The sequence below is a fragment of the Cucurbita moschata genome, unplaced genomic scaffold, assembly GCF_002738365.1.
Source record: "Cucurbita moschata cultivar Rifu unplaced genomic scaffold, Cmos_1.0 Cmo_Scf00003, whole genome shotgun sequence".
Lineage (NCBI taxonomy): Eukaryota > Viridiplantae > Streptophyta > Magnoliopsida > Cucurbitales > Cucurbitaceae > Cucurbita > Cucurbita moschata.
Genome location: NW_019268519.1, coordinates 3,874,297 through 3,898,880, shown reverse-complemented (window position 1 = coordinate 3,898,880; position 24,584 = coordinate 3,874,297). Strand labels below are relative to the sequence as shown.

The 24,584-nt window shown below is 38.9% G+C and overlaps 2 protein-coding genes across 3 annotated transcripts; one reads left to right on the top strand and one right to left on the bottom strand.

Annotated features, from left to right (window-relative positions):
* Positions 1-1,031: 1,031 nt before the first annotated feature.
* LOC111432487 lies at positions 1,032-2,985 on the top strand. Of its 2 annotated transcripts, XM_023069407.1 has the most exons (7): positions 1,032-1,124; positions 1,263-1,321; positions 1,549-1,606; positions 1,710-1,940; positions 2,219-2,486; positions 2,565-2,642; positions 2,741-2,985. In XM_023069407.1, exons 4-7 carry the CDS (start codon positions 1,714-1,716, stop codon positions 2,789-2,791), a joined length of 624 nt encoding a protein of 207 aa, XP_022925175.1. In that variant the 5' UTR covers positions 1,032-1,124; positions 1,263-1,321; positions 1,549-1,606; positions 1,710-1,713; the 3' UTR covers positions 2,792-2,985. The 2 variants fall into 2 exon arrangements, with proteins under 2 accessions (XP_022925175.1, XP_022925169.1); XM_023069401.1 differs by having other exon boundaries at positions 1,032-1,321.
* Positions 2,986-3,671: 686 nt separating this feature from the next.
* On the bottom strand, positions 3,672-22,744 carry LOC111436488 (calpain-type cysteine protease DEK1). Its single transcript, XM_023074273.1, has 32 exons — positions 22,345-22,744; positions 22,082-22,257; positions 20,585-20,835; positions 18,551-18,733; positions 18,306-18,441; positions 14,782-14,912; positions 14,580-14,694; positions 13,461-14,493; positions 13,225-13,335; positions 12,801-12,859; positions 12,216-12,378; positions 11,603-11,876; positions 11,344-11,494; positions 11,115-11,226; positions 10,865-11,030; positions 10,678-10,748; positions 10,474-10,565; positions 10,197-10,359; positions 9,998-10,069; positions 8,456-8,833; positions 8,261-8,376; positions 7,873-8,170; positions 7,410-7,729; positions 6,838-7,189; positions 6,425-6,745; positions 6,242-6,346; positions 5,986-6,114; positions 5,413-5,793; positions 5,195-5,332; positions 4,832-5,068; positions 4,309-4,759; positions 3,672-4,128 (listed from the first exon to the last, which is right to left on the bottom strand). Exons 2-31 carry the CDS (start codon positions 22,204-22,206, stop codon positions 4,454-4,456), a joined length of 6,489 nt encoding a protein of 2,162 aa, XP_022930041.1. The 5' UTR covers positions 22,207-22,257; positions 22,345-22,744; the 3' UTR covers positions 3,672-4,128; positions 4,309-4,453.
* Between the last annotated feature and the right edge of the window lie 1,840 nt (positions 22,745-24,584).

Sequence of the window (24,584 nt, the reverse complement as noted above, 5' to 3'; positions counted from 1 at the left end):
TTATTGCCATTAATTTTCAATTGAAGTATCTTCATTTCTTAGCATCTTCCTTGTTTGATGGAAATCGAAGAGGTTAAAACGACAATTGTGTTTTTTCGGAGTGTTCATATGACCTAAATCCACCAATTCGAACTATCCACTGAATTGGGTCGAGTTATATATATACATATTCGATTTGGGTTGGGTTGAATTTTTTATAAACTGAAATAGTTTTTTAGTCGGGTCAACTCGAATAGTTTGAAAATAGGGTTATAATCCAAACATTATTTTATTTATAATCGATTTATATTTTTTTTCCTTATATGAAATTATATTTGTTGAGTTGCCATGAAGATTGGGCTTAGTGAGTTTAATTTGAGCCCACTAAGATTGGGCTTAGTCATTGGGCCAATTAGGGTATTGGGCCTTGTCATTCCATTGGGTCTCCAAAATTTTTCAAAAGGTCTATTTTAACCTTCCCACTTTAAAAAATTAAAAAATAAAAAACGTGTGGAACATGAAAATCCACTGTTAGTAGATATTGTTTACTTTAGTCTATTACGTATCACTGTCAGTCGCACAGTTTTTAAATGCGTCTACTAGAGAAAGGTTTACACGTAATGTGGGATCTTAGAGTGAACCAAAAACGCTTAAAAAATTTTCATTTCTTTGAACCCAACTCAACTCAACTAAGATGCTAATCCAAAAAAAGAGTATACGGATTGGGTTGGGTTGGGTTGATCGAGTTTTTTTTGAATAAGTTAAAATGATGACGTGTCACAAGACAATTGGTCAAAACGGTGTACATGAGCCACAGCAGATTGCAGCCACTATGATTAGTACTAATATACGCAAATTCATTCAGCGGATTTTGTTTGGATTTATCAATTCGGTGTCACGTGCACTGAAAAATCAACCGGGTCGACCCGAAATACATCTGACCGTCCAATTCAATCCAACGGCCACAAAAATTCCACTATTTTATTTTCGATTTCGAAAATTAAAAATTTGGGGGAAAAGAAAATTGAGAAGAGGGTGAAAACTGAAAAGACAGAAACAAACAAAGAGAGAGAGAGAGAGAGAGTTTCTCTGCAAGTGAACTGAAGAAGAGCGGCTGATTTTTCTTCTCTGTTCCCTTTTGATTGGTGAAAACTAACTGTGACCTATAAAACTTCAATGGATTTTCTTCCATTGTAGCCATTTTTCTCTCTTCTTGCTCTTCGAAGACTGCTTTCCCATTTCCATTTTTTCTCTCTACGGATTCAACGATTCAAACTCTTCAGGGGCTTCCGTTGATGATGATTACAGCCATGGAGTTGCTCTTTTGATGGATTGTAGAAATGTAAAATCTCATTTCCCCTTCTTTTTCCTTTGTGGGTTTTGTTTATATTTGGGGGAAAAGTTAGAATGGCGACTCTGAATCTGGTAATGAGTCAAGGGAGCTTCATTTAATCGTCGTTTTTCCTCTGTTTTTTCACAACTTATGTGAAAATTGAACGAAAGAGTACTTGATTATAGCATCTTCGTTTGGTAATTCGTTTTTGATTGTTGTGAATCCATTGAATGCAGGGTTATTTGAAGGAAATCGTGTTCGATAATCCACTGAGTTTTGGGCTTGAATCTTGAGGTTGGTTTCTAGTGATTTGCTTAGCTTTGTTCTTGTGGGTTTTTGATGATCTTGGGGTCTTTTGTACAATAGAGAAAATGGGTGATTGTGGTTTTTGTTGCAGAGATATGGAAAACGAAGGAATAGCTCAGAAAAACAATAAATCTGGTGAAACAGATTTTGTGTTGCAGTGGGGGAACAGGAAGAGGATGAGATATATGAAGGTTAAGGAACCACAAAGAGTTACTAATAAACCTGATTGTTTAGGGAAGAAGAAGGTTTCTTCTAATGGTGATCGCCGTGTTGTTACAGCTGAGAAAGCTTCATCTACTCACCCAACCCATCGCCTTAACAAGTGAGCAACCGGATATCTGAATCAACGAGTATAAGAACATCATACATTTTTACTTTTCTTTGTTTCTTCTACTCTGATCTTTAATCCAACTAGTTTTAGATTAAAACAAGTTCATGTTCCACCCTTTTTAGAACACTTGATGATGAATCTTTGGGTTTTGGACTGCTTAAAACAAGATCATAATCCATTCATTTTAGAACACATGATGAGTCTAAACCCTGGTTTGAAATGTTGATGAGAAGGAGAAGAAATTGTTAAGATATTCTCTTTTCTTGCAGGAACATTGTTTCACCAACTAAGAATCAGAAAACATTAGCAACATCGCCCGAAAAGGAAGATCGATACTATACGACGAGATGTTCGATGGGCGTGGATGAAAAAGCATCAATGGATTACCCCACAGGGAACGGAAAAGGGTTTGTCTGGCCAAGGCTCTTTATATCTCTATCTAGTAAGGAGAAGGAAGAAGACTTCATGGCCATGAAAGGGTGCAAACTTCCTCAAAGGCCTAAAAAGAGAGCCAAGTTACTACAGAAAAGCTTAGTTGTAAGTGTTATAGAACCGAGGAATCCTTTGGGTTCGGTAGATAATATCATAACTCCTCTTTCGTGTCTGTGGATGCAGCTGGTGATGCCAGGCTCATGGCTATCAGACTTGTGCCAAGAGAGGTATGAAGTGAGGGAGAAGAAGACTGCAAAGAAGGTACAATAACCATTAAACATTAACTGAAATCCATATACTCTTCTTTGTTTGTCATTCTAATAAACATAAACCTGGGGGTATGGAATTGGGATATGCAGAGACCCAGAGGATTGAAGGCCATGAGAAGTATGGAAAGTGACTCAGAATGAGTGAGCCAATAAGAGACACAAATAGAGACAATATGGATAGAATAGGTTCTTGTTTGGTAGCCATAGCCATAGCCATAGCCATATTTTGGAGAATAGCTTCTTTTGGTTGATATTGACTGCCCATTTCTTCTACTGATATCTGTATTGCTAATTGTTGGCTAATTCAGTAAAATCATTATACTTTTTCCTCTTCATTGCTTGGATTCTGACGTTTGTGCTTTGTTCTTTGCTTTGCTTTCTTCATTTTCAAGTTATGGATTGCTTCTTCCTTTCCAAAACTAGGGTGTGTTTATTTATAGCTCATAGGTTCAAATTCTTTGTTTTATAAAAGAAAAATGGGGTTGTGTTAACCCTTTTAGATGAAGATTGAATCACCGATCGATAGATCGACTTATCTAGTTAGTTTCATTGAATACGGCTTTCTACAGAATTCTATATGTATCTATGAGATTGAGTATGGAATTCGGTTTTCTAAAGGAATTTGTCTCTCGTTGAGAAGTCAAAGACTTTTTCAGCCAAATAGGGGAGTTTCGATTTTTTAAGGATTTCCTATTGTTCTCCTCTTCAACCGAGGTGAGATCTCATAATTGAAAGTAGTAATCCAACTATTAGTTTTTTCAAAATTTCACATCATAACGCTTTGTTTTTCCTTTTTTTACATAATATCTGCAAGTATTTGACCCAATTTGCACGTATCGCGACTATATGTGCATCTCGACCAACCCCACCCCCACGATGATTCATCATAATAATCTTCAGCAGGTCCTGGGCACAAACAAACATATTTCCAGTGTACTCATACAATATAGAGACAACCCTGTTACAAATATCAACCACTACGAAATTTTAATCAAATCGAAACCAAATCGTGATCGTCTACAAGAATCAAATATAAAGTAAAAGATTATATTGAGGGAAAAAGTTCGTTTTTGTACAATTGAAATCGATGTTCGAACTGTCGAAGCGTTCCAAAACTGCAGGTGGGAAGCATAAACATGCCCCAGGCTGCATTGCTTTCTCTATATTCCCCAAACTGACTCGTTTATGTTCCTCTATAAGGGGAAGAATTGTAAAGAAAGAAATTTACAACACCAATGCCTATAGCTAAATACAAAATGTACCCATACAAAAAGAAAAAAAATTATGCACACCATTGCTTCAGCATCTTCTTTCCACGAAAAAGTACTAGAAAAATGCACCGTGGCTCATTCAGGATATTGCTTCGTGCTTCGAGCTTCGAGCTTCGAGCTTCGAGCTCGTTAGCAGCTGCTTATGTCTACCAAATTGTCAACCCAGAAGGGTTGCCCTTAGAGGCTGAGGATACATAACATTGCAACCTGAGAAGAATGGATTCAGTTTAATTTCTTACCTCAACAGCTAAAAGAAAGTAAACCAGAAGTTCTCCACAAGGGACAAACAAAAGGACGCCAAATTCGTTAAAAACCGAACGAAATGCACCGAGAAAACACATATTAGGGGTCCTAACATACAGATACAGACGAAAGATTAAGGTTTACCAGGCAACTGTATCGTGATTAATAGGTCGAACAAACCCGCTGAAGCAAAAACAGACCGCCAGCCCAAGCTTACTCAACATGTCAGTGATGCACACAGGCATCTCACCTCATATGATAAAACCAGCTGAAGAGATGATCATGTGTGCTACAAGACATCCAGGGTTACTGATGCTTTTGTGAAGACAGAGAGGACAAATGGCGCTTCTTCGCCCGGGTGTATCGTCGTAGGCACAATTGTGTAGCCCTTTGGATCAGGTTCGAGAACCATCTCACATGATATTTCACGGGAATTGACATAGTCAGTGCCTCCAACAGATTCATGTAAGTAAATATTGTAAGCTGCTCGACGTCCACGGGTTTTCAAGATTCTCATTCCGATGTAGAACATCATCGAATCATGACTTGATTGATAGTTCCTGAAACCAGCAGCAGTCCTGGAGAAGCTCACGCCCTAAAAATGTATATAAGGTCATTAAAGTTCATCAGAACGAAGATAATATCAAATTCAAGTTAAGGAGAATACCTGAGTTAAGGTAATGAACACATGAACAGGATGTGATGCATCTGGCCCAGAAGCTTTCAATCGAAACTGTGGATTTTGATGCCATGTATCATAATCTTGACAGCCACCAGCACTATAACCTCTCCATTGGCCATGGACGGAGTAACGCATCTCCGGTGGATAGATTCGACAAACATATATAGATCGAAAGTGTATCTGAAAATCTTGCCATGACATCCAGAATATTCCATCTTTTGACTGCAAAACACATTAAATCGCGCTAAGTTACTATGTTGAGATCACACATTTTTGTCGTGCTTTAAGTCGAGATCATACATCATTTCATCTTACAACAAATCTAGCAAACAATGCATAAGAACAGACCTGCGGAACATGCTTTAGCTTGTGCTTCATCCTATCGGTCCATTCGGGCGAAGAATCGGCCCAAGGACCGTTCCACTCGACTTCATTGGCCCATGGATTTCGTATTTGAATAAGCTTGTGGCCATCAACCTCTCTGACCTGAATATTCAGTAAAATATTGGACATTCCAAGAGTATATTGATACCAATTTATCAGATTAACAGGTAGAAACAACATACCTGTAGCAACGAATAGGCATGTCCTTGAACAATGCCGCTAGAGGAAATATGCACATCTGAACCTGATGGACTACCAGCACCAAGTAAAAATCCCTCTTGTTTAAAGCGCAACAATTGAGACCATAGCCTACCACTGGCTAAATCGATCTGGGCTTGGGCGCTCCTCATGTCGATCTCCTCACCAGCACCGCCAGTAAGATCTACAAGAGCGTCCTGAACTAGACCGCCCTCTAACGCTTCGTAAGAGCCATGTAATTTGGCATATGCCTTTTCTAATATGGACACCCAGAGCTCGTTTCCTTTCCTACTTGTAGCAAATGCAGGCTTCCCAGGTGATTCACATGGGATCCAATCATCGACAACCACAGGGACCCACTCGCTCTAGAAAGAAAGAATCATCACGTGGAAGTAACCGAACAATAAAGATTAGGAACATGAATAAATAAGAAACAACAGAAGAATTTTAGATCAACCATTGGTGAAGTCAAGCTTACTATAATAACATATCATTTCATCAATGGCATACACATGACAAACATGAACAGCAAATGATAGATAGTATCAAAACCTCACCTGAATACAGAAGCGAACTGTATAGATGCCTTCATCATTATACCATGGTGTAATAATCACTTCAGAAATTTTGGACGCCTCGGTTAGGACAGCAACAGCACTTAGGAACCAACAATCGCCTAATCGACCCTGTTTCAGACGTGGATCTTGTCAACGTTAAGTAAGATCACAACCAATACAGACAAACACGATCGTTCCTTAGGCAAAGACATACCAAATGGACAAATATTTAAGAAGTCGTTTATCAGAGACGAACCTGACAAACATCGGATGGATTGGCAGCCTCGGAAAATAAGCAAGGCTGAGAATCTATTCTGCTCGCTTTTACTAACTCGACGGGCCTCATCCACTCAGAAACGACCTAAGAGCAAACGTTTTATGAAGAAAACATGACACTGATTAAGAATCTCAAAATTAGATAAACAATAAGAAAGAGTACCTGTAGTTTAGAAGGTGGATTCTTTGCATCCACAAACAAGGACTCATCATTTGGAGGAAACTCCTCGTCAGTAAAATGCATTTCTCCCCTTGCAGAGAGGGCTTCTTTAACAGCCAATTCAACGGAAAGCATTCGTTGGTTGATTTCCTCGCACGTTTCCATACGAGGTCTCCTGAACTTCCTTGTGAAAGAATCCACATCGACTACTACTCCGTCACGCTCCAATCTTCTTTTTCGTCCACTTGAATACTGCCCATCCCAATCCACATCGTCCCTATCATACAGATCTACGTCTGCAGGATCACTATCCCACTCATCAACCTGAGGAAAACAAACAAGACATCCATTAGTCAATATGTTCAACGGGAATGGTATCTTGCCTCTCATATCGTAATCGAGAATACAAAACATACTCGAGATGGTGAATCAGCCCACTCCCAATTATCTTCAGTGAAGTCAATAATATTTAAGTCCGTGGAGCTAATAGCAGAATGGAGAGCAGCAATTTCGTCTTCTGTCAAGCTCCTTCCCCAGAGAAAAACATCCATAATGTGCATCTTGGACTCAGCTCCTTCACTGTCTGATCTCCCAAATATGTCGATGTCCGTGGGGGGTCGAACACCGACCCAAATTTCTGTCCCTTGCTCCCAAATGTTATCACCCACATTCAATGGCAACCCAGCCTGGTAGCCATCGAACCCACCATCTAAATAGCAGGTTGCTTCTCCCAAATCAGCATCAATGGTCATAGTTACAATATGCCACCTGCAAATAAAGTTCAAAATATTAAATAGAATTCAGCTATGCCAAAAAACTATTCTCCAAAACAGCCAAGACGGGGTTGAAAGCAAAAAACTCAAAATCTCAAGCACGAGAACGAGAGAGCGGCGCTATTCAGTCTGCTTCACAAAACAAATAACAAAAATGCAGTGATATGAATCAGTGGAGAAGCTACTTGGTCTAGTTCTCAAAACAACTGACAGACCTTCCATCAGCAATACTGGTTGCACTTATGCTCCATTCCTTTGTTACAGTTGATTGTCTGTCACCTTTAGTAATCAATCTGAGACCAACTTGTCCAGCTTCAATACCTTGTTCAGAACCAGCCACCAGAAATTCCCAGCAAATCTTCTTCTGATACTCTGTCCCGAACAGACAAACAGGGCCCGACTCTGGCTGAATCAATGCAGCCATTGAAACACTGATTTTTCGACTTTGACATAAACTAGCATCAATCTGACCACAGTGCTTGCCACTTCCAATTGGCTCATCATCAAGGACACAGACAGCACCAAGGATTCCTGTCTGCAGAAGGTACAATGAAAATAAAGGGTACACATTATTACAACTACAAATTCTTCCAAGTAAGGCCTGCTAATCTATAGTACTTTGAACCAAAAAAAAAAATATATATATCTTATTTCATCATAAAGGGTGAAGTACTCAACCTGAAGTGCACGACGAGCTAACTGGGCTACTCGAATCCTACGAGCAATGCTTGACACTCTCTCTCGAGCAAAAGAATCCTCAAGCACAGAATCACCTCCAACCGCACGCACTGCTGCAGCCATGGCAGCAGCTTCTCTACCACCAGCATTTGGAATGGAGGACATTAGAGAAGCTTCTATTTCCTTCCACTTACGCTCTTCTTTCTCCAGTAAAGCCTTCCTTCTTTCTTTACCTCTTCCCTCCTCTTCACGTCTTTGCATTAAAATTTCTTCTTCCATTTCTTTTTCCCTTATATAACTATAATTTTAAAAAATTAAACGTTTAGAACGATGCAGAAAATTACGGATCTTCAGTAATTCTTAGAGAATAATAAACAAAGTTATTTACCTCTCCTGAATGATTTCAAATTGTCTATGGTCCTCAGGCATCCACTTTTCTATTTTTTTGGCACTCAGGTTTGAAAAGCCTATGCTATCAAGAAAAAGTCTTAAACGAACCTCGTCCTACAAGAAAAAAAAAGGAATCAACCAAATGAAATTAATTTTGTAGGACTCAATATAATCGACAAGTTTCAGAACCTACTTGAACTCGCTCAGCTTTGGCAGTCAAACCAAGCAATAGCAGTAAATAGCCGCCAAATTTGTCCCACATGTATACCCATTCTGTATCAATTGCCTCTTCCAAAGCCAAAATGCGAGCATGAGCACACATTTGTCTTCTGTGGTCAACATCGTTAGTTGACTCATGAAAAAATGTCCTTCTATATCTCAGTCTACAGAAGAAGGATCCAGCAACTAACTCCTCATTTCTCAAACGATCTCTAAGTTTCATAACATCTGCCCTTGGAAGCACAAAATTTCCTGCCCTATCACGCATGACGGTAGGATCACCAACCAGAAGAGCTGCAGAACTAGCCGATCGCTGTGGAGCTGAATATGTTCCAGATAATGCATTTCTAGTCTGAATTGAGAAAAAAAATAGTTCATTTAGATGCAGGGACAGCATTTCAGACTGGAAATAGATAAACTTGAGGCAAATGAAAGTTGCAATAGTGAATAAAGAATGGCACCTAGTAAAACATGCACTAGGAGCATGAATGAACATTATAGCAAATTACGTTTTGGGTGAATAAGTAATTATATGATCCACTAACATTACAGAGCAGATCAAACTGCAATGAATAGTAGTTAATATGTAGAAAGTTTATTTTCAGTTTCTCTCTTTGCAGCAGTATCATCTCCGACAGCACTTTTACTTCAAAATTTTAGCTGACTCAGGACAATTTTGAGCTTCTCCATCAACTTGAAACCCAACAATTACGTTTTCTTCCTTCCACCACACTAGTCAAACGAGAATGACTTAGCCAAGAGTTTAACAGGCTAGGCTCCAAAGTAATTCCCAGTTTCTAGCAAGAAAGGGAACTTGTCGGAAAGGATTCAGATCTTCTTGGAGGCTCTTGAATCCTTGAATTAGCCTAGCTCTTTTTAATACCAAAATTATGCCCAATAGAACCTCTAGGAATTAGGATTGTCCCACGTTCAAGACTATTTTAATAATGAATTTATGGACTTTTCCATGCTCCGTGTCCCTTTTCCATTAGACCCTCCATAGAGCCACCAAACGATATCAACTCAAGCACCATGACAGATCTTTACCACCACGATATCAACTCAAAATTTTTACCAACATGAATTATTTTAATATTGCTTACCACCACCTAGTGGAGGTGCTTAGAATTTTTGGATTCGTTTCCCCCCAGCGTGACAGATCTTTACCAGATTCTGTTGTGCTACCACATATCTGGAAAACTAACACTACTTGGCTAATGAAGTCTAAGAGGTTTTCAAGAAATGTTGCTTGAGGCAAATAGAAGGACTATCTATCCGTGCCAGGTTGAGAGAGCTCCGAGTGAGTTCTAGGATATCATTATTTTATGGCCTCATATGTGGTTCCTCCGAAACTATTATCCATTTTAGAGATAAAAGATGGAGAGGGTCGTCTAGTCTCTTTTGCTTGGGCTAGAAGAATCTGTCATTTATCATACAATATTTTCTGCATTTCCAAAAATTGATATATAAATAAGAAAAGAAAGCTTGTATAGGAATGTACTGTAATCGAACACACCTTGGTGGCAGACCGAGAAATTGCTTGAATAACAGTTTCCTTGCTGAGAAAATGAACTGCATCTTGCATCATCTACATAAATTTGATAGCATTGATATTGTATTAAATAGTGAATACAAATTGAAGAGCTAATTCTTTTACAGAGGCCTTAACGGTGAAAATTCACAAGTTGAAGTATTCGGCACAATAAATCACATACCTTGAGAGTTAAACATGGGCGAGAAACAGCAAAACCAAACGAGATAACGAGAGTAACTGCTGATACAGCGGCTCCAGCAAATGGAGGATAAATAAGCAAACTTGCAACAACACCCCAGCCTTCAGTTGCTAATGCTATCCCGTAAAGCATAAGAAATGCAGCACTGTGGAGAATACATTACCAAATACCGGGCGGTCGTTTAATCAAGTCACATATAAATAACATGAGACAACAGGCTTTTGTCAATAAATCAAAAAGATCAGAGAGCTAAACAAACCTGACATTCTTCCCGCAATCTGCATGGGCATCATAAACATATACAGGAAGAACTCTAGGAGAGTAGACTACAATTGGTGGCGAAAGTAGAACCTGCGAGGACAAAAGAAAGGTCATTAAAAGAAATAACATTCAACTAGTTAAAAGGCAAACAAATTAAAATATGAATAGCAAAATATGCTACAGAAGGTCAAGTATAACCCACAGTTAAAGCTCTTCCAGCCAAAAGAAATAAGAATAAGAAATAGCCAACAGATGCTCCCACAAATGGTTTGCCTGAGGGATAAAAAAGAAAGGCATTGTCAGGGTGAAATATTTTTTTATCTTGTAACCGAACTCGTAACATTTCAAAAGGGAAGAGAAACAAACAGAACAACAAATCTTCATTTCACCTTCAAACCATCCAACAAGGAATGCTGCCAAAGCCAAAAAAAAGGCAAGGAAACAAACAAAAAACATTTGGGTCCTTGTCAAATAAAAGTTGTTTGAAGCCCAATGGTGGACAGAGCCAATTGCGAGTACAATCATAAGAAGCACCAGAAGAAATGCTGCCCCAATCTGTTTATTGGAAATAAGGTACTATGAGCAAAGTGAAGATGGTTGAAGTAAACAAAAAGAAAGTAATTACGAGTCTTCTCTTACCGTCCACGGTTTAATTACAACTATAACAGCCGATATAGCACCAAGTAGCAAGAGAAGCCCAATAAAAAGAAATGCATAGACACCACGAGAAAGCGTCCAGCCATCATCTTTCCTGAAAACAAACCCATGCTCACCTTAAATGTTAAACTAAGGTTGGCCAGTAATGTATCCAGCGGCAAAGTTCAGGGATAATCCCACCCTTCTGATTGTACAAGGAATAGGTTCTCACCATTTATAAAATCCAGAGCAAAGAGAGAGCAAAGCAGGGATGCACACCAGCGGAAGCAAAGCAGCAAGAAAATCTCCACTTGTAGGAACCTCATCATCTCTTGATTTCACAACTTCCAAATATGATGCACCACAAAACATGACAAGAACCACTATAAAGGAAACGATGAAAACCAACTTTAGGTAGGTTTATAGAATATAAACCACTAATTCCAAGAACCTTATTCAAAAAGCCAACTACAGAAAACCTGAAAGGTTACCTGTGAATATGGCAACACAAACAGCAGAAGAGAAGGAAAAACGATATGTCGAGAACCATGAAACTATTGGCAGCACACCAGTGACAACTAAAGCAATTGCAGATGCCATAGCCCAGCCAAGGAAAACAGATGTGGCATAAGGTGATGAGAAGCTTTTGTCATCACCAGTCCACCCTTTGTAGCGTAAATCATTAAGAGGCTTGGTTGACACTATAGCACCAAGGGCGATCACAGATCCAGAAAACAGTGACATGCAAATCACAAGAACAATACCCTGTGAAATCATCAGAATAGTGAAATTAGATGCAGCATTGAGAAGTGATTGAAGAGTTCAGAAATGAATAGAAGAAATAAATAAATAATAGAAATAGGGAGATATTTTAAACATAGAAATAACTTGAAAATATCCCAATGGCCAAGCAGTAAAAAATAGTACTCAATAGGTCGCTAAAATTTCAAAACCACAGTTCAGCAACATGACCTTTAAGCACCGAATGGCCCAAAAACACATTGGAAAAACAGGGGAGGCTATAGTTTATTTTATTTTTTTTTTTTTAAAATACAACTTCAAGAGGTTACAGACATTTAAAAAATTTAAAGCAGAAATACAAACCTCCTTTGTTCCAAGAGTTCGATGGTTTCCTGCAGACCCCATGCATTGTACTCGGGGAATCCAAAACTGACAGCCATTTCGAATCCATATAGGAATGGAAAGAGACAGACAAGCTACCATGAGTGGCACTGTTAAGGACAGCCCTAAAAGAACCGATGACTTGCTGCAAAACAGACAGTTAACAATCATTCACCAAGGAAAAAAAAAATTATGCATCAAAATAAAACTTAGAATAGAAGGGAAAGAAATTAAAAACTTTTGCAAAACAAAAAATGACCATTGTAATGGAAAACGTCTCATAAAAAAGAAGCATGGACGCTTAAAGAAGGCACCAAGTAAAAACAAAAAGAGAAACAATTGCATGGTAAGGAATCAGAAACTGTGCAGATGAAATAACAATAAAACAGATGAACCATAGGACTCAAAAGAAAAAATACAAATTTTAGAAAAAATGGGCCTCAATGTAACAGAAAAGTATGTGTATCAATGCGAGTAAAAGCATTTCCAGGTTCCACCTTTTCCTGGAATACAGCTCTATAACTTTACCAAAAGACTAAATATATTTGGTGGTAGAATTATACAAACCTCAAAAAAGAAAGTAAAAGCCCCACAGAAGTGCTGAGCAGCCAAGCAATGAACCCATACTGCAGAAAAGAGCATATTGAGACATAGTCACAGAAATAAAAAAATCATATCATTAGAAACCTATGCATGTGGACCAAATCATAGAACTAGACATGCCAAATAGCATCAGCTAAATGGATCTTACTGAAAGTAAAATGAAATAATGTCTAATGCATACAATAAAAACAGTCCAACGAAAAAGAAAGTCCAAAGAGCTACAGAAAACAATGATGCTCACACATATGAGCTAATGCCATACCAACTCCTTAATGAATTCAATGAACTGTTGAAACAAACTTTTTTTTTTATAAGAAACAATTTCATTGATGTAAATCAAAACAGCCTTCATATCTATGTATATTTAATCTCACAATGGAATGCATACCTTCCGGGGTTTTGAGGTCATTGACATTTTTTCGGCTTGCAGTGACTGGAGGAAGGCCATAATTGAACAGACCACAGGAGATAGTAGTAAGACAGCAAAACCAAATTCAAACTGAAAGCACAAGAAAAAGTTTAGTCTGAAGAAAGAAAAAGGATACTTTACATTTCACAAGATTGGTAATTCTGAAATCCAAGGATTCCATTGAACTCATATGTGGAAATAAAAGTTCTATTTACCTGTTGGTGTTTTGCGTTTATAATGTCAATAGTTTTTGGACGGAATATGGCCACAATGATTGTTTCAATTATGAAGACTAGACTAAAGATCACCCATGCCCGTTCTGGGGTCCCGGCTACATTGTGTAGTACAAGCCTGGAGAACTGAAGCCACCTTTCAAGCCCATGAAGTCTCAGTTCTTCAGACAGAGAAATTTGATTAGGCAGCATGTTGTCAACACTGTTTGAATCAATGATGGTAACATCAGTATTATCTCGATGTTCTCTGTCCGCATCCAAACTACTCCTTTGAAGTAATGCAAGTATAGTTGGATCCAAGCTCTTCTCCTTTAACATCATTGCAAAATTAGGATCCAACCCTTTATTCTGCAATAAACAAGCCAATTCACGATCCCCTTGTCTAGAGCTTCGTTTCAATATAGATGTAATCCTCGGGTCACTCAACCTTTCCTGCAATGCCAAAGCCAAATTCAAATCCAGTGTTTGTTGGTTTGCAGAAGTTGATGTGCTCGATTCACAGCCTTGGCTGTCAAGCCCACTACTAGAACAAACCACCAAGGTACTATGATGATCAAAATTTTTATCCATGAATGATGAAGCCGCATCAGGCTCTTGGATTATAGAACGACAAGAACTACTCCGCAGGGCCAAACTTGGCCGTCCACTATCCATGCTCTTATCACTGTTAATCCCCTCTTGGGAACTACCATTTCGACATAGGATACCATTCCAATTATTAGCATCAACTGTACATTGTGCTGCTGCCCCACTCTTGCTAGTAGATTCAATACCATTACCAAGGTGACCTACCTCAACACTACTACTGCGTTTCATACTTGAACCACAACCATCTGATGAGCTTGATGAACTATTTGGTTCTTTCCTGCGAAAACCCTCTCTCAAACGAATCACTGTGCTTTGCAAGGCATCTCTCCTAGCAGCAAACGGATCTGTTGCTGAGAGATGACGCATCACAGCAGCACCCAATAGAACAGAAGCTACAACTGCATAACTAATACAATGTCCCAAATACCTGATGCAGGAGGAAAAATGAGAGCAGTTGATAACATGTACTAGGTTTAGTTATAAGAAAATAAGATGAAATTGGTAGAAACAAACCAGTAGTGAACTCCAAAGCAAATGAGAAAAACACGAGACATGCCAGCGACAAAAAGTGCTAAAACACCACTTTTTAACAGCTGGAACCCGTACAAGCATGCCCCTATATTCCAATCTACAAAACATGTACCCAAAAAAATCAAAACATCAGAAAATGGAAGAGTAAGTAAGGCTAAGTATAGGCAAAGCAGTTGGGGCATACCAAGAATGATAACAGCAGCAGAAGTAATTGCACCAAGCCAGCGTGCCTCCTTAGCCGTAAGGCCATACAAAATAGAGTAGGCAGCAAGTACTACAACTGAACCAACATAAAGAAGCCCAAGATGCGAAGCCCTGAAAAATGGACGAAGCACCCAAAAATGAACAATCATACTATTGGCTGAAAATAATGACAACCATCAAAATTCTTAACAAGATGAGATAATTGCTTAACAAGAGTCCTAGAACAATGAAGAGAAAGCAATGCCTCATTTCCAAATTAGGTATCAAGAAAGTCCATCAAAAACTAAATTGAAATTTCTAGGAAGAGGTCTTTACTGATCTCAGCATAACTAGGAGAAAATGGACTCCTTGTGTCCCTTATTCAAATGTAACCAACATTCTCAAAAGGAAAGTAAACCAAGAGGAATCTCACCTCAAGAGTACCTTGTCAAGGAGAACTTCTTTCCCTTTTTCTCTTTATTATCATTGCAGATTGTGTTTTATTCTTCAATAAGGTTGTTAGATCAAATTTCCAAGAGTTACAATCATTTGGATGAAATCAAATTGATTTTGAGGTTTTTGGCACTTGTGAACCAGGGATTTGCATATCTAGGCACTTATGAGGGTTCTTAGATTCAACTAGCTAGGGTTGTCATACCATTTGGTACCAAAGCTTCAGGCTTAAGATCGGATATATGTTTCATCAGCGTTTCTGTAACGGCCCAGACCCACCGCTAGCAGATATTGTTCTCTTTGGGCTTTCCCTTTCGGGCTTCCCCTCAAGGCTTTAAAATGCGTCTACTAGAGGAAGGTTTCCACACCCTTATAAATGGTGATTTGTTCTCCTCCCCAACCAATGTGGGACATCACAATCCACCCCCCTTCGGGGCCCAGCGTCCTCGCTGGTACTCTTTCCTTCCTCCAATCGATGTGGGACCGCCCCCAAATCCACCCCCCTTTGGGGCCCAGCGTCCTTACTGGCACACCGCCTCGTGTCTACCCCCCCTTCGAGGAACAGCGAGAAGGCTGGCACATTGCCCGGTAACCTAGCTCTGATACCATTTGTAACGACCCAGATCCACCGCTAGTAGATATTGTCCTCTTCGGGCTTTCCCTTTCGGGCTTCCCCTCAAGGCTTTAAAATGCGTCTACTAGAGGAAGGTTTCCACACCCTTATAAATGGTGATTTGTTCTCCTCCCCAACCAATGTGGGACATCACAATCCACCCCCCTTCGGGGCCCAGCGTCCTCGCTGGTACTCTTTCCTTCCTCCAATCGATGTGGGACCGCCCCCAAATCCACCCCCCTTTGGGGCCCAGCGTCCTTACTGGCACACCGCCTCGTGTCTACCCCCCCTTCGAGGAACAGCGAGAAGGCTGGCACATTGCCCGGTAACCTAGCTCTGATACCATTTGTAACGACCCAGATCCACCGCTAGTAGATATTGTCCTCTTCGGGCTTTCCCTTTCGGGCTTCCCCTCAAGGCTTTAAAACGCGTCTACTAGGGGAAGGTTTCCACACCCTTATAAAGGGTGATTTGTTCTCCTCCCCAACCAATGTGGGACATCACAATCCACCCCCCTTCGGGGCCCAGCGTCCTCGCTGGCACTCTTTTCTTCCTCCAATCGATGTGGGACCGCTCCCAAATCCACCACCCTTTGTGGCCTAGCGTCCTTACTGGCACACCGCCTCGTGTCTACCCCCCTTCGGGAACAGCGAGAAGGCTGGCACATCGTCCGGTGTCTAGCTCTGATATCATTTGTAACGACCCTAATCCACCGCTAGCAGATATTGTCCTCTTTGGGCTTTCCCTTTCGGGCTTCCCCTCAAGGCTTTAAAACGCGTCTACTAGGGGAAGGTTTCCACACCCTTATAAAGGGTGATTTGTTCTCCTCCCCAACCAATATGGGACATCACAGTTTCTTTTCAATTTGTTTTTTTTTTTTTTTTCTAGCTTATAATTGATCTAATCTTTAAAAATCAATCTTGGCTCTACTAAAAAAATTGATAGGTGAGAATGAGAGCTTCATTTGTGTAAATGACTGCAAACAGAGTGGCCTACGTGAGAGAGTGTTGTGAGGTCCTTTGTATTTTCTTAACTTATTTCTATAGCAAAGTTTCACAAATAGTTCGAGGACAACTCCTCTTGAGGAAGTGGAGAATGATACGAATCAAGGCATTTCAATCATGCAATATATACTTCAAGGAAGATGTGAAAAAAATGTTGTTCAAATTACTACAAGACAAACACAAGTTGCAATTCATAGCACACTAAATAAGAATCAAGCTTCAATTATTCTTGTATAGTTACAAATTTAGGGTGGATGATAATCTAGGGTTACCGTGTTTTATTAATATATTTTAAGATAATTTATTTACTTTAAGGTTAAATTTTCACAGTAGTTAATTATGGTCATAAAGTATACATAGTGGCTAATTATGATCATAAAGTATGAAGGTTACCACTCTTGAAATGCCTCAGAGCTTTCATTTTGAGGCTATTATAAAGCCATGTATGTTGTCTTTGTAAGGTAGACTTGAAAAATGTAGTAAAAAGAGCATTTGTGTTTTCTTTTAACCAAGGACTAAGTTTCTTTGCAAATCTATGTAATTTAGGTTGCATACTTAGAATCATTCAAGTTTGACTCGATCAATCTTACTTGTGGAGTGATTCGAATCTCAAACAAGTGTTCTTACCTTAAGATATTCGATCAACAAGGTAATCCTAATTCAAATCTTACTTTCCCTTGGAGTTCAATCAATAGGAGTAGAGTCTTTCCTTCCAGTTTTGTCTCATTCATCTTTCTTCTTCTTTTCTTTCCCTTCACTGTAAAGGAGTCGCAGCTCCGAGAATAGAGTATAAGTAAGGTTACAGAAGAAGACGAGTTAGTTGGAGAGGTCAAGGGTCAGTCAGGTCATATCGATTCCGGGAAGCTAATAGAGGTTCAGTAATTCTGTCTCTAGAATCTTACTTTCCCTTGGAGTGATTCCTTATCGTTTTTAAGGTTCTAGGATATATTTAGATCAAAAGGTCTTATTCTTCAATAAGATTGTTAAATCAAATCCCTAAGAGTTGCAATCATTTGGAAGGAAATCAAATTGATTTGGGTTTCTAGCTTTGTGAACTATGGGTTTGTATATCCAGGCGCTTGCTAAGGTTTCCATACAACCATATTTCAAATATTGGTAAATAGTTAATTGATTACAACACAAACTACTTGCATCACTCCAAACTGAAGGAGTTTATTCCTTGCGGTTTACTTAAGTTCATCGTGGGCCGATGAACAAACCAAAACCTAGAAGAAACAAAAGAATAAGAATGGATAGATTCACTTTTGTCGTGAAATCAAAATATGAAAGATTGAGGACACAAGAATCCAGTGGAAAACAGAAAGAGAGATACCTAATAAAATATGGATGCCAAAAAACTAGCAACAATAACAGTCACCACAAAATAATGAGATTTAGTAATTAATTGATTTTACAATGATGAAAGAATAATACGTGAGAACTTCGGTAACTTACCTACTAGATTGACGAGGATACAGTTCGTTAGGATCAGGTGGTTCGGGTAAAGAAGCCAAGGGACCCACTTCTATACATTCAGAATATGCAAATTTATATGCCCTCCGCACATATTCATCCACATCTAATCCATTTCCTGAACCAAGAGAAAAATATATCAAACAGAATGCAAATACAGATTCCTGTCTAAAAGAGAATGCAGAACTAGAAGAAGCTGTAAGATGGTAATGAATTTATGGGTATACCATTAAAGACCATCCGACAAATGAAGAGCATGTTGATCGCTAAGGCAATTGCTGATATACCAAAAAAGAAACCAGAGGGTGAATAACGCTCAGATGCACTAGAACCAGCTGTAACATATACAGCACAAAGTTCATACGCACATAGTAGAGCAACCGCCAAAAGAAGAAGAATAGCAACAGCCCCTGTCCATGGAAGTGATGTCAAGATGAATGTACAAGAAAATTAATTTCTAAGGGGGAAAAGAACTATTAAAGAAGAGATTACTGCCCACAAATGATCAACAAAGCACTTCAGACAACAAAAAAAAAACCCCGCTGGTATAACATTGCTTTGATTTTGACTCTATGTAGAAGTTGTAAGGGCATGGTGGAGAAGGTGCCTATTCATCTCTTCTTTCATGATAATGATCAGTTCTATGCCAAAAAAACTTCTGCACCATCAACCAAAACAACTAGTTTAAAATAACTAGGAGAGTCTTCAAAGGTGTCTAGTCGGCTTAAGAGGAGATTTGAAGTGTGGGACCTTTACACCTGACTTACAATGTTCATGACAAATTTCCGTAGTGTTTTATCCTTGAGAAATCTGTTCTCCGTAGAGGGAGAGATCAAAGCTACTTTTTTACATACCTTTACGTGCTTACATCATCGTGCAATTCGCTCATAGTTACATCATCAGCTATATTTGCTTACTACCCAAAGGTTCACCACTTACCCCATCTGTACAAAAGTACACAGTTCCAATTCATCTTGCACTTGCATCTTGCATGATTGAACCTAGTTGAAGGCTTACTGACGCTATCAATACCTTCATACCCGACTTTCACCTTGTCCTCAGGTGAAATGTGACAATCGTAGCTTGATAAGTTCATAAGGTTCTCCTTATGCTTCATATGCTTTCAGTCCCTCCCAATTAATTAATATTTTGAGCTCTCCCACTAGAGAAAATGGCTAATTTCTAAGCTATAAAACTCAGTAAGTGTCTGCATTTATACTTCCTCCCTCTCCCGGAATTTCCATACTATCACACTGTGCAAAAATGGAATTAGGAGAAGAACTTTCTCATCCTTGTTTCATTAAAAAGTGGTTCCACAAAATGGCTACAAAATACAAAAATAAAAAGAAACACCCTAGATAGAAGCACGAAAGTGAAAAAGTGTGCTGCTTGATTGACGGTGTATGACCACTCTTAAGCATACGATTATTTACATCCACAAGGAGGAAAACTATGAGATCCCACACCGGTTGGAGAGGGGAACAAAGCATTTGCTTATAACAGTGTGAAAACCTCTCCCTCACAGACACATTTTAAAACATTGAAAGAAAGCCCAAAAGGGAAAGCCTAAAGAGGACAATATCTGCTAGCTGTTAGTCTGGGTTGTTACAAATGGTATTAGAGCCAGACACTCGGCAATGTGCCAGCGAGGACGCTAGCCCCCAAGGGGAAGGGGGGTGGATTGTGAGATCTTACATTGGTTGGAGAGGAGAACGAAGCAGTATTTATAAGGGTGTGGAAACCTCTCCCTAACAGATGCATTTTAAAATCTTGAGGAAAAGCTTAAAAAGAACAGTATCTACTAGCGGTGAGCCTAGGCTGTTACAACAACTTAATAAAGTTGTCAACTTGGAAACTTTATCACACATTAGAGGAACAAACTTTGGACACATCAAACTCTAAAACATGTATATGCAGGATATAGAGATCACTAAATTCCTAAGACCCTATCCACACTTTGCGTTCCAACTTTTAAGGAAAAAAATAGTAAGTTCTTCAAAATGCTTCTACATGTGGTTTCTAGACCTAGACAACTGTTACAGGGCTAGAATAGATAGTAGTGTTCTTAACAACAACCGGACTACATGCTGCCTGTAAACATCTTTCTCCTCTCCCTAGCTGATTACAAGAATCTAACCACTAACAATTCAAGGACGTCAAATATCATTAAGAAAGATAAGAATTGATAAGAATTTTGTTCACCAGATAGAAGGAAGAATAGTAATAATCTTTTCAAAATTAGGCTAATCACAGCTACGTACTTGAGCTTTGCCATTGTGTTCTCCACCATAGCATAATTGAATAAAAAGCCAGCAGAAGAGCGGTGCCAGCCATCACCACAGCTAGCCCGATTATGTCTCGACCCAATATTACAATCAACCAGCAACCCCATATGATCAGCACCACGATTGGTGAAATAACTAATATCCATGCAGATAAAGAGAGAAAACCACATAGCAAATCCAGCTGAGGTCCTTGCAAGATGTTTGGCCACTTTCTGGCAAAGATCCAACTGAAAAATAATTGTGTTTTGCATTAAGATTGATGGGAAAATGTAACAAAAAATATTCGTTTTTACACCATGAAGACAAGAAAAAACATATCAGTTTTCTATTAGGCTGAGAAAAATGGATTAACAATCATCAACGGCCACACAGACATTTCAAAACAGGGAAATTATTTTATTATAATGAATAACATATAACAACAGATATTTCTTTTCTGAGGAGATATAAAACAACGGATATTAACCTACCGTTTACCTTCAATTCAACTGCTCAAAAACTGGAGAATTCGCCATAATGTTTTAACTTTTGGGGAAGTAAGGGATATAATTGGTTAATAAACTGTAACTGCCCAAGTCTACCGCTAGCAGATATTGTCCTCTTTGGGCTTTCCCTTTTAAGCTTCCCTTCAATGTTTTAAAATGCGTATACTAGGAAGAGGGTTCCAAATTCTTATAAGGAATGTTTTGTTCCCCTCTCTAACCAATGTGGGATTTCACAATCCACCACCTTTGGGGGCCAGCGTCCTCGCTGACACACCGCTCAGTGCCTGGCTCTGATACCATTTGTAACAGCCCAAGCCCACCGCTAGCAAATATTGTCCTCTTTGGGCTTCCTCTTCTAGGCTTCCCTTCGAGGTTTTAAAACGCGTATGTTAGAGAGAGGTTTCCACACTGTTATAAGCAATGCTTTGTTCCCCTCTCCAACCGAGGTGGGATCTCACAATCCACCCCCTTTAGCGACCCAACGTCCTCGCTGACAAACCGCTCGATGTCTGGCTCTGATACCATTTGTAACGGCCCAAGCCCACTGCTAGCAGATATTATCCTCTTTGGGCTTTCACTTCCGGACTTCCTCTCAAGGTTTTAAAACTCGTCTACTAGGGAGAGGATTTCACACACTTATTAGAAATGTTCCCCTCTCCAAGCAATGTAGGATCTCACATAAACCATGTAAGAGCCTAAAGAAATGTTTGATCCATACCCCTTGCCCTACTATCTACCTACCCTTCCTTGATTGCCCCTTGAACAGTGATACTCACACAAGTAAATATTGACTCTATGTAGATGTCCCCAGTATGAAGCATTATCAAACACCGATGTCTCGCACCAGTATCCACTACCTTACACAAAGTTACAAAACCACTATAACCATGACCTAGACTAAATTAATGCGGCATTACATAAATTTCTTGTGCCATCCAAGAAAAATTCAAAAATAGAAGAAACCCATATCCAAAACAAGTAAAATTACCTATAAATCCGCCATGGGCGCCAGTTCACAGCCCAGAGTATGAAAAACGAGGCGGAGCCCAGCACCGAGAAGAGCGACCCCGATATCACACACGCCAATACCACCTTATGTTCATCCCCTTCCATGGCGTCCTCCGACTAGCTACCCCGCATGCATCAAAACCGATATTCTCTCCACTGAAAAAAAAAAAGCAAAAAACGATTAAACTCAAACCCATAGCTTCATAAGTCACCCATGTGGGCAACGAACTGGATAATTACTACCTCTTTCACTGCAAGGGATTGAGACAGAAACAGCATGATTATGAAAGTCAGCTAAAATGGGTCATGTTCAAACATGGAATTTAGGGTTTGGGAAGAGAAAATTTGGGCCTCAGCTCGGCATGTGAAGTAAAGTGTGAGAGAGAGAGAGGTGAAGAGCGAGAAAAGAAAAGTTGTTGCAATCAAAGTCAAAAAGAGAGAAATGAGAGGAAGATTAGAACAAATTTTAGGGTTTGTTGATTTGGTTTTAACTTGGTGATTTCAAAGATTTGCCATACCAACCCAACAAAGAAGATCAATCAAGCTTAACAAAACCCTACTCTGGTTCTCTCTGTACTTGGAACACTGAAGAGTGAAACAAACGGGAAATTTTTCTAGAGAGAGAAAATGAATAACAAAAAGAAAAAAAATAATTAAAATTATAAAAATTATAAAAAATAAATAAAAGATATCTCCATGCCACATTTACGCCCACTCTCGGACAATCCGCGGGTAACACGCGTCAATATTCTTCCATACGTTGACTTGGTAAGACTTAATGGCTGCACACGTGGCGAGTTTTTATTGGAGAGTGTTTGTTCACGCGCGTAAGAGTGGGATGAGGTAAGACAATGTCTGAATAGGAGAATTTTCTTCATTAAATTAAAAGATAAAAAGGGTATGAAATTGTCAATAATTTAGTTGAAAAGGGAGAAAATATAATAAAATAGAAAAGGGATTTTTTTTTTTTTTTAATTTGACAATTTTGACCTCTCTCCCACACACAAAGCAAACCAAGAGTCAACCTAAGTCTTTGGCTAATTCAAATATTTTTTTCGATCTCGTCATTTCTCGGCATTTTAAACCTTACTTAAGAGGTAATTAATAAAACTTAACCGTGAAATTGAGTATAACTCCACGATAATTAACATGTGTTTTTTCTCGAGATCTAAGGTTTAAATTTTCGTACCTTACATTTGTTGTACTAAAAAAATCTTAAATTTTTTTTAAAATATTACATCATAAATAGAATAGTCGTAGTTTCAAATCTATGATTTTGCATAAGTATAAATACTCTAACTACCGAGTTATGAGCAATATAGTCGACCTAATACATTTGTCATTAATATTACAAAAATAAAGTATAAATTATTTTAAATGTAAAAGTAAATATATGATAAACAATTTGAACATAGTATCGTAAATAAAAGTGTCTCTGACAGCCTGTCCAATTCGGAAGTGACAGCATGGACTTGCTTCGTGGGCCCAACGAAGACAGTGAAACGAAAGGGACAGTGGGCTGAATGCGCAGCCCAAACAGGCTTTGGGCCCAATAAAGCTGCAAGGGTAGAGTGCGATGGGTCGATAATCATACAAGGCCCATAGGCCCGTAATCACTGCAAAGCGAGGACAATGTAGGAAGAAAATCTATTTCTATTTATTATTTTTCAAAATTTTAAATCCACCTTTAAACAACAATATAGAAGTTCGTGGCATTAGAAAAATTATACGAGGAGGACGTAATATGGCGATAGATTCAAAGTCCGAGGTTTCCACACTCTTATAAAAAATGTTTCGTTTTTCTCTCCAACTAACATAGATCTAGCAATTCATTCCCTTCAGAGCCCAGTGTCCTCGCTGGCACTCGAGCCCCTCTCCAATCAACGCGGGATCTCATAGTCCACCTCTCCTTCAGGACCTATCACCCTCGCTAACACACTGCCCGATATATTTGGCTTTGATATCATTTGCAATAGTCCAAGTCCACCGCTAACAAATGTTGTCTTCTTTGGGCTTTTTCTTTCGAACTTCTCTTCAAAAAATTTTAAACGCGTTTGGTAGGGGGAACTTTTCACATCTTTATAAAAGAATACTTCGTTCATCTCTCCAATCGAGGTGGGATCTCACACAAAAATCTAACTCAACTAAATCTTTATAGTTTGAGTTGGATAGTTCGAATTATCAGGTCATGTGAACGCCGTTGACATAAACAATATAATCCATAATTAATTTATTTTTTTTGTAAAAAAAAAACATATAAAAGTTATAATAAAAGCCACGTGAGAATCAAAATAAGATCTAGACTTAGATTGAAATTATTGTATTTTATAGGACTTTTTGGACAAATCTTTGAAGCTTTGATTTGACTGACAAAAGTTCCAATCTCAAAATCCAATTTAGATTTGGGCCTAAAACAGTAATAATCAAGAAATAGAGGGGGTGAAGGGAAAATAAAAATAAATAAAAAAGGCAAACTTTTTTAT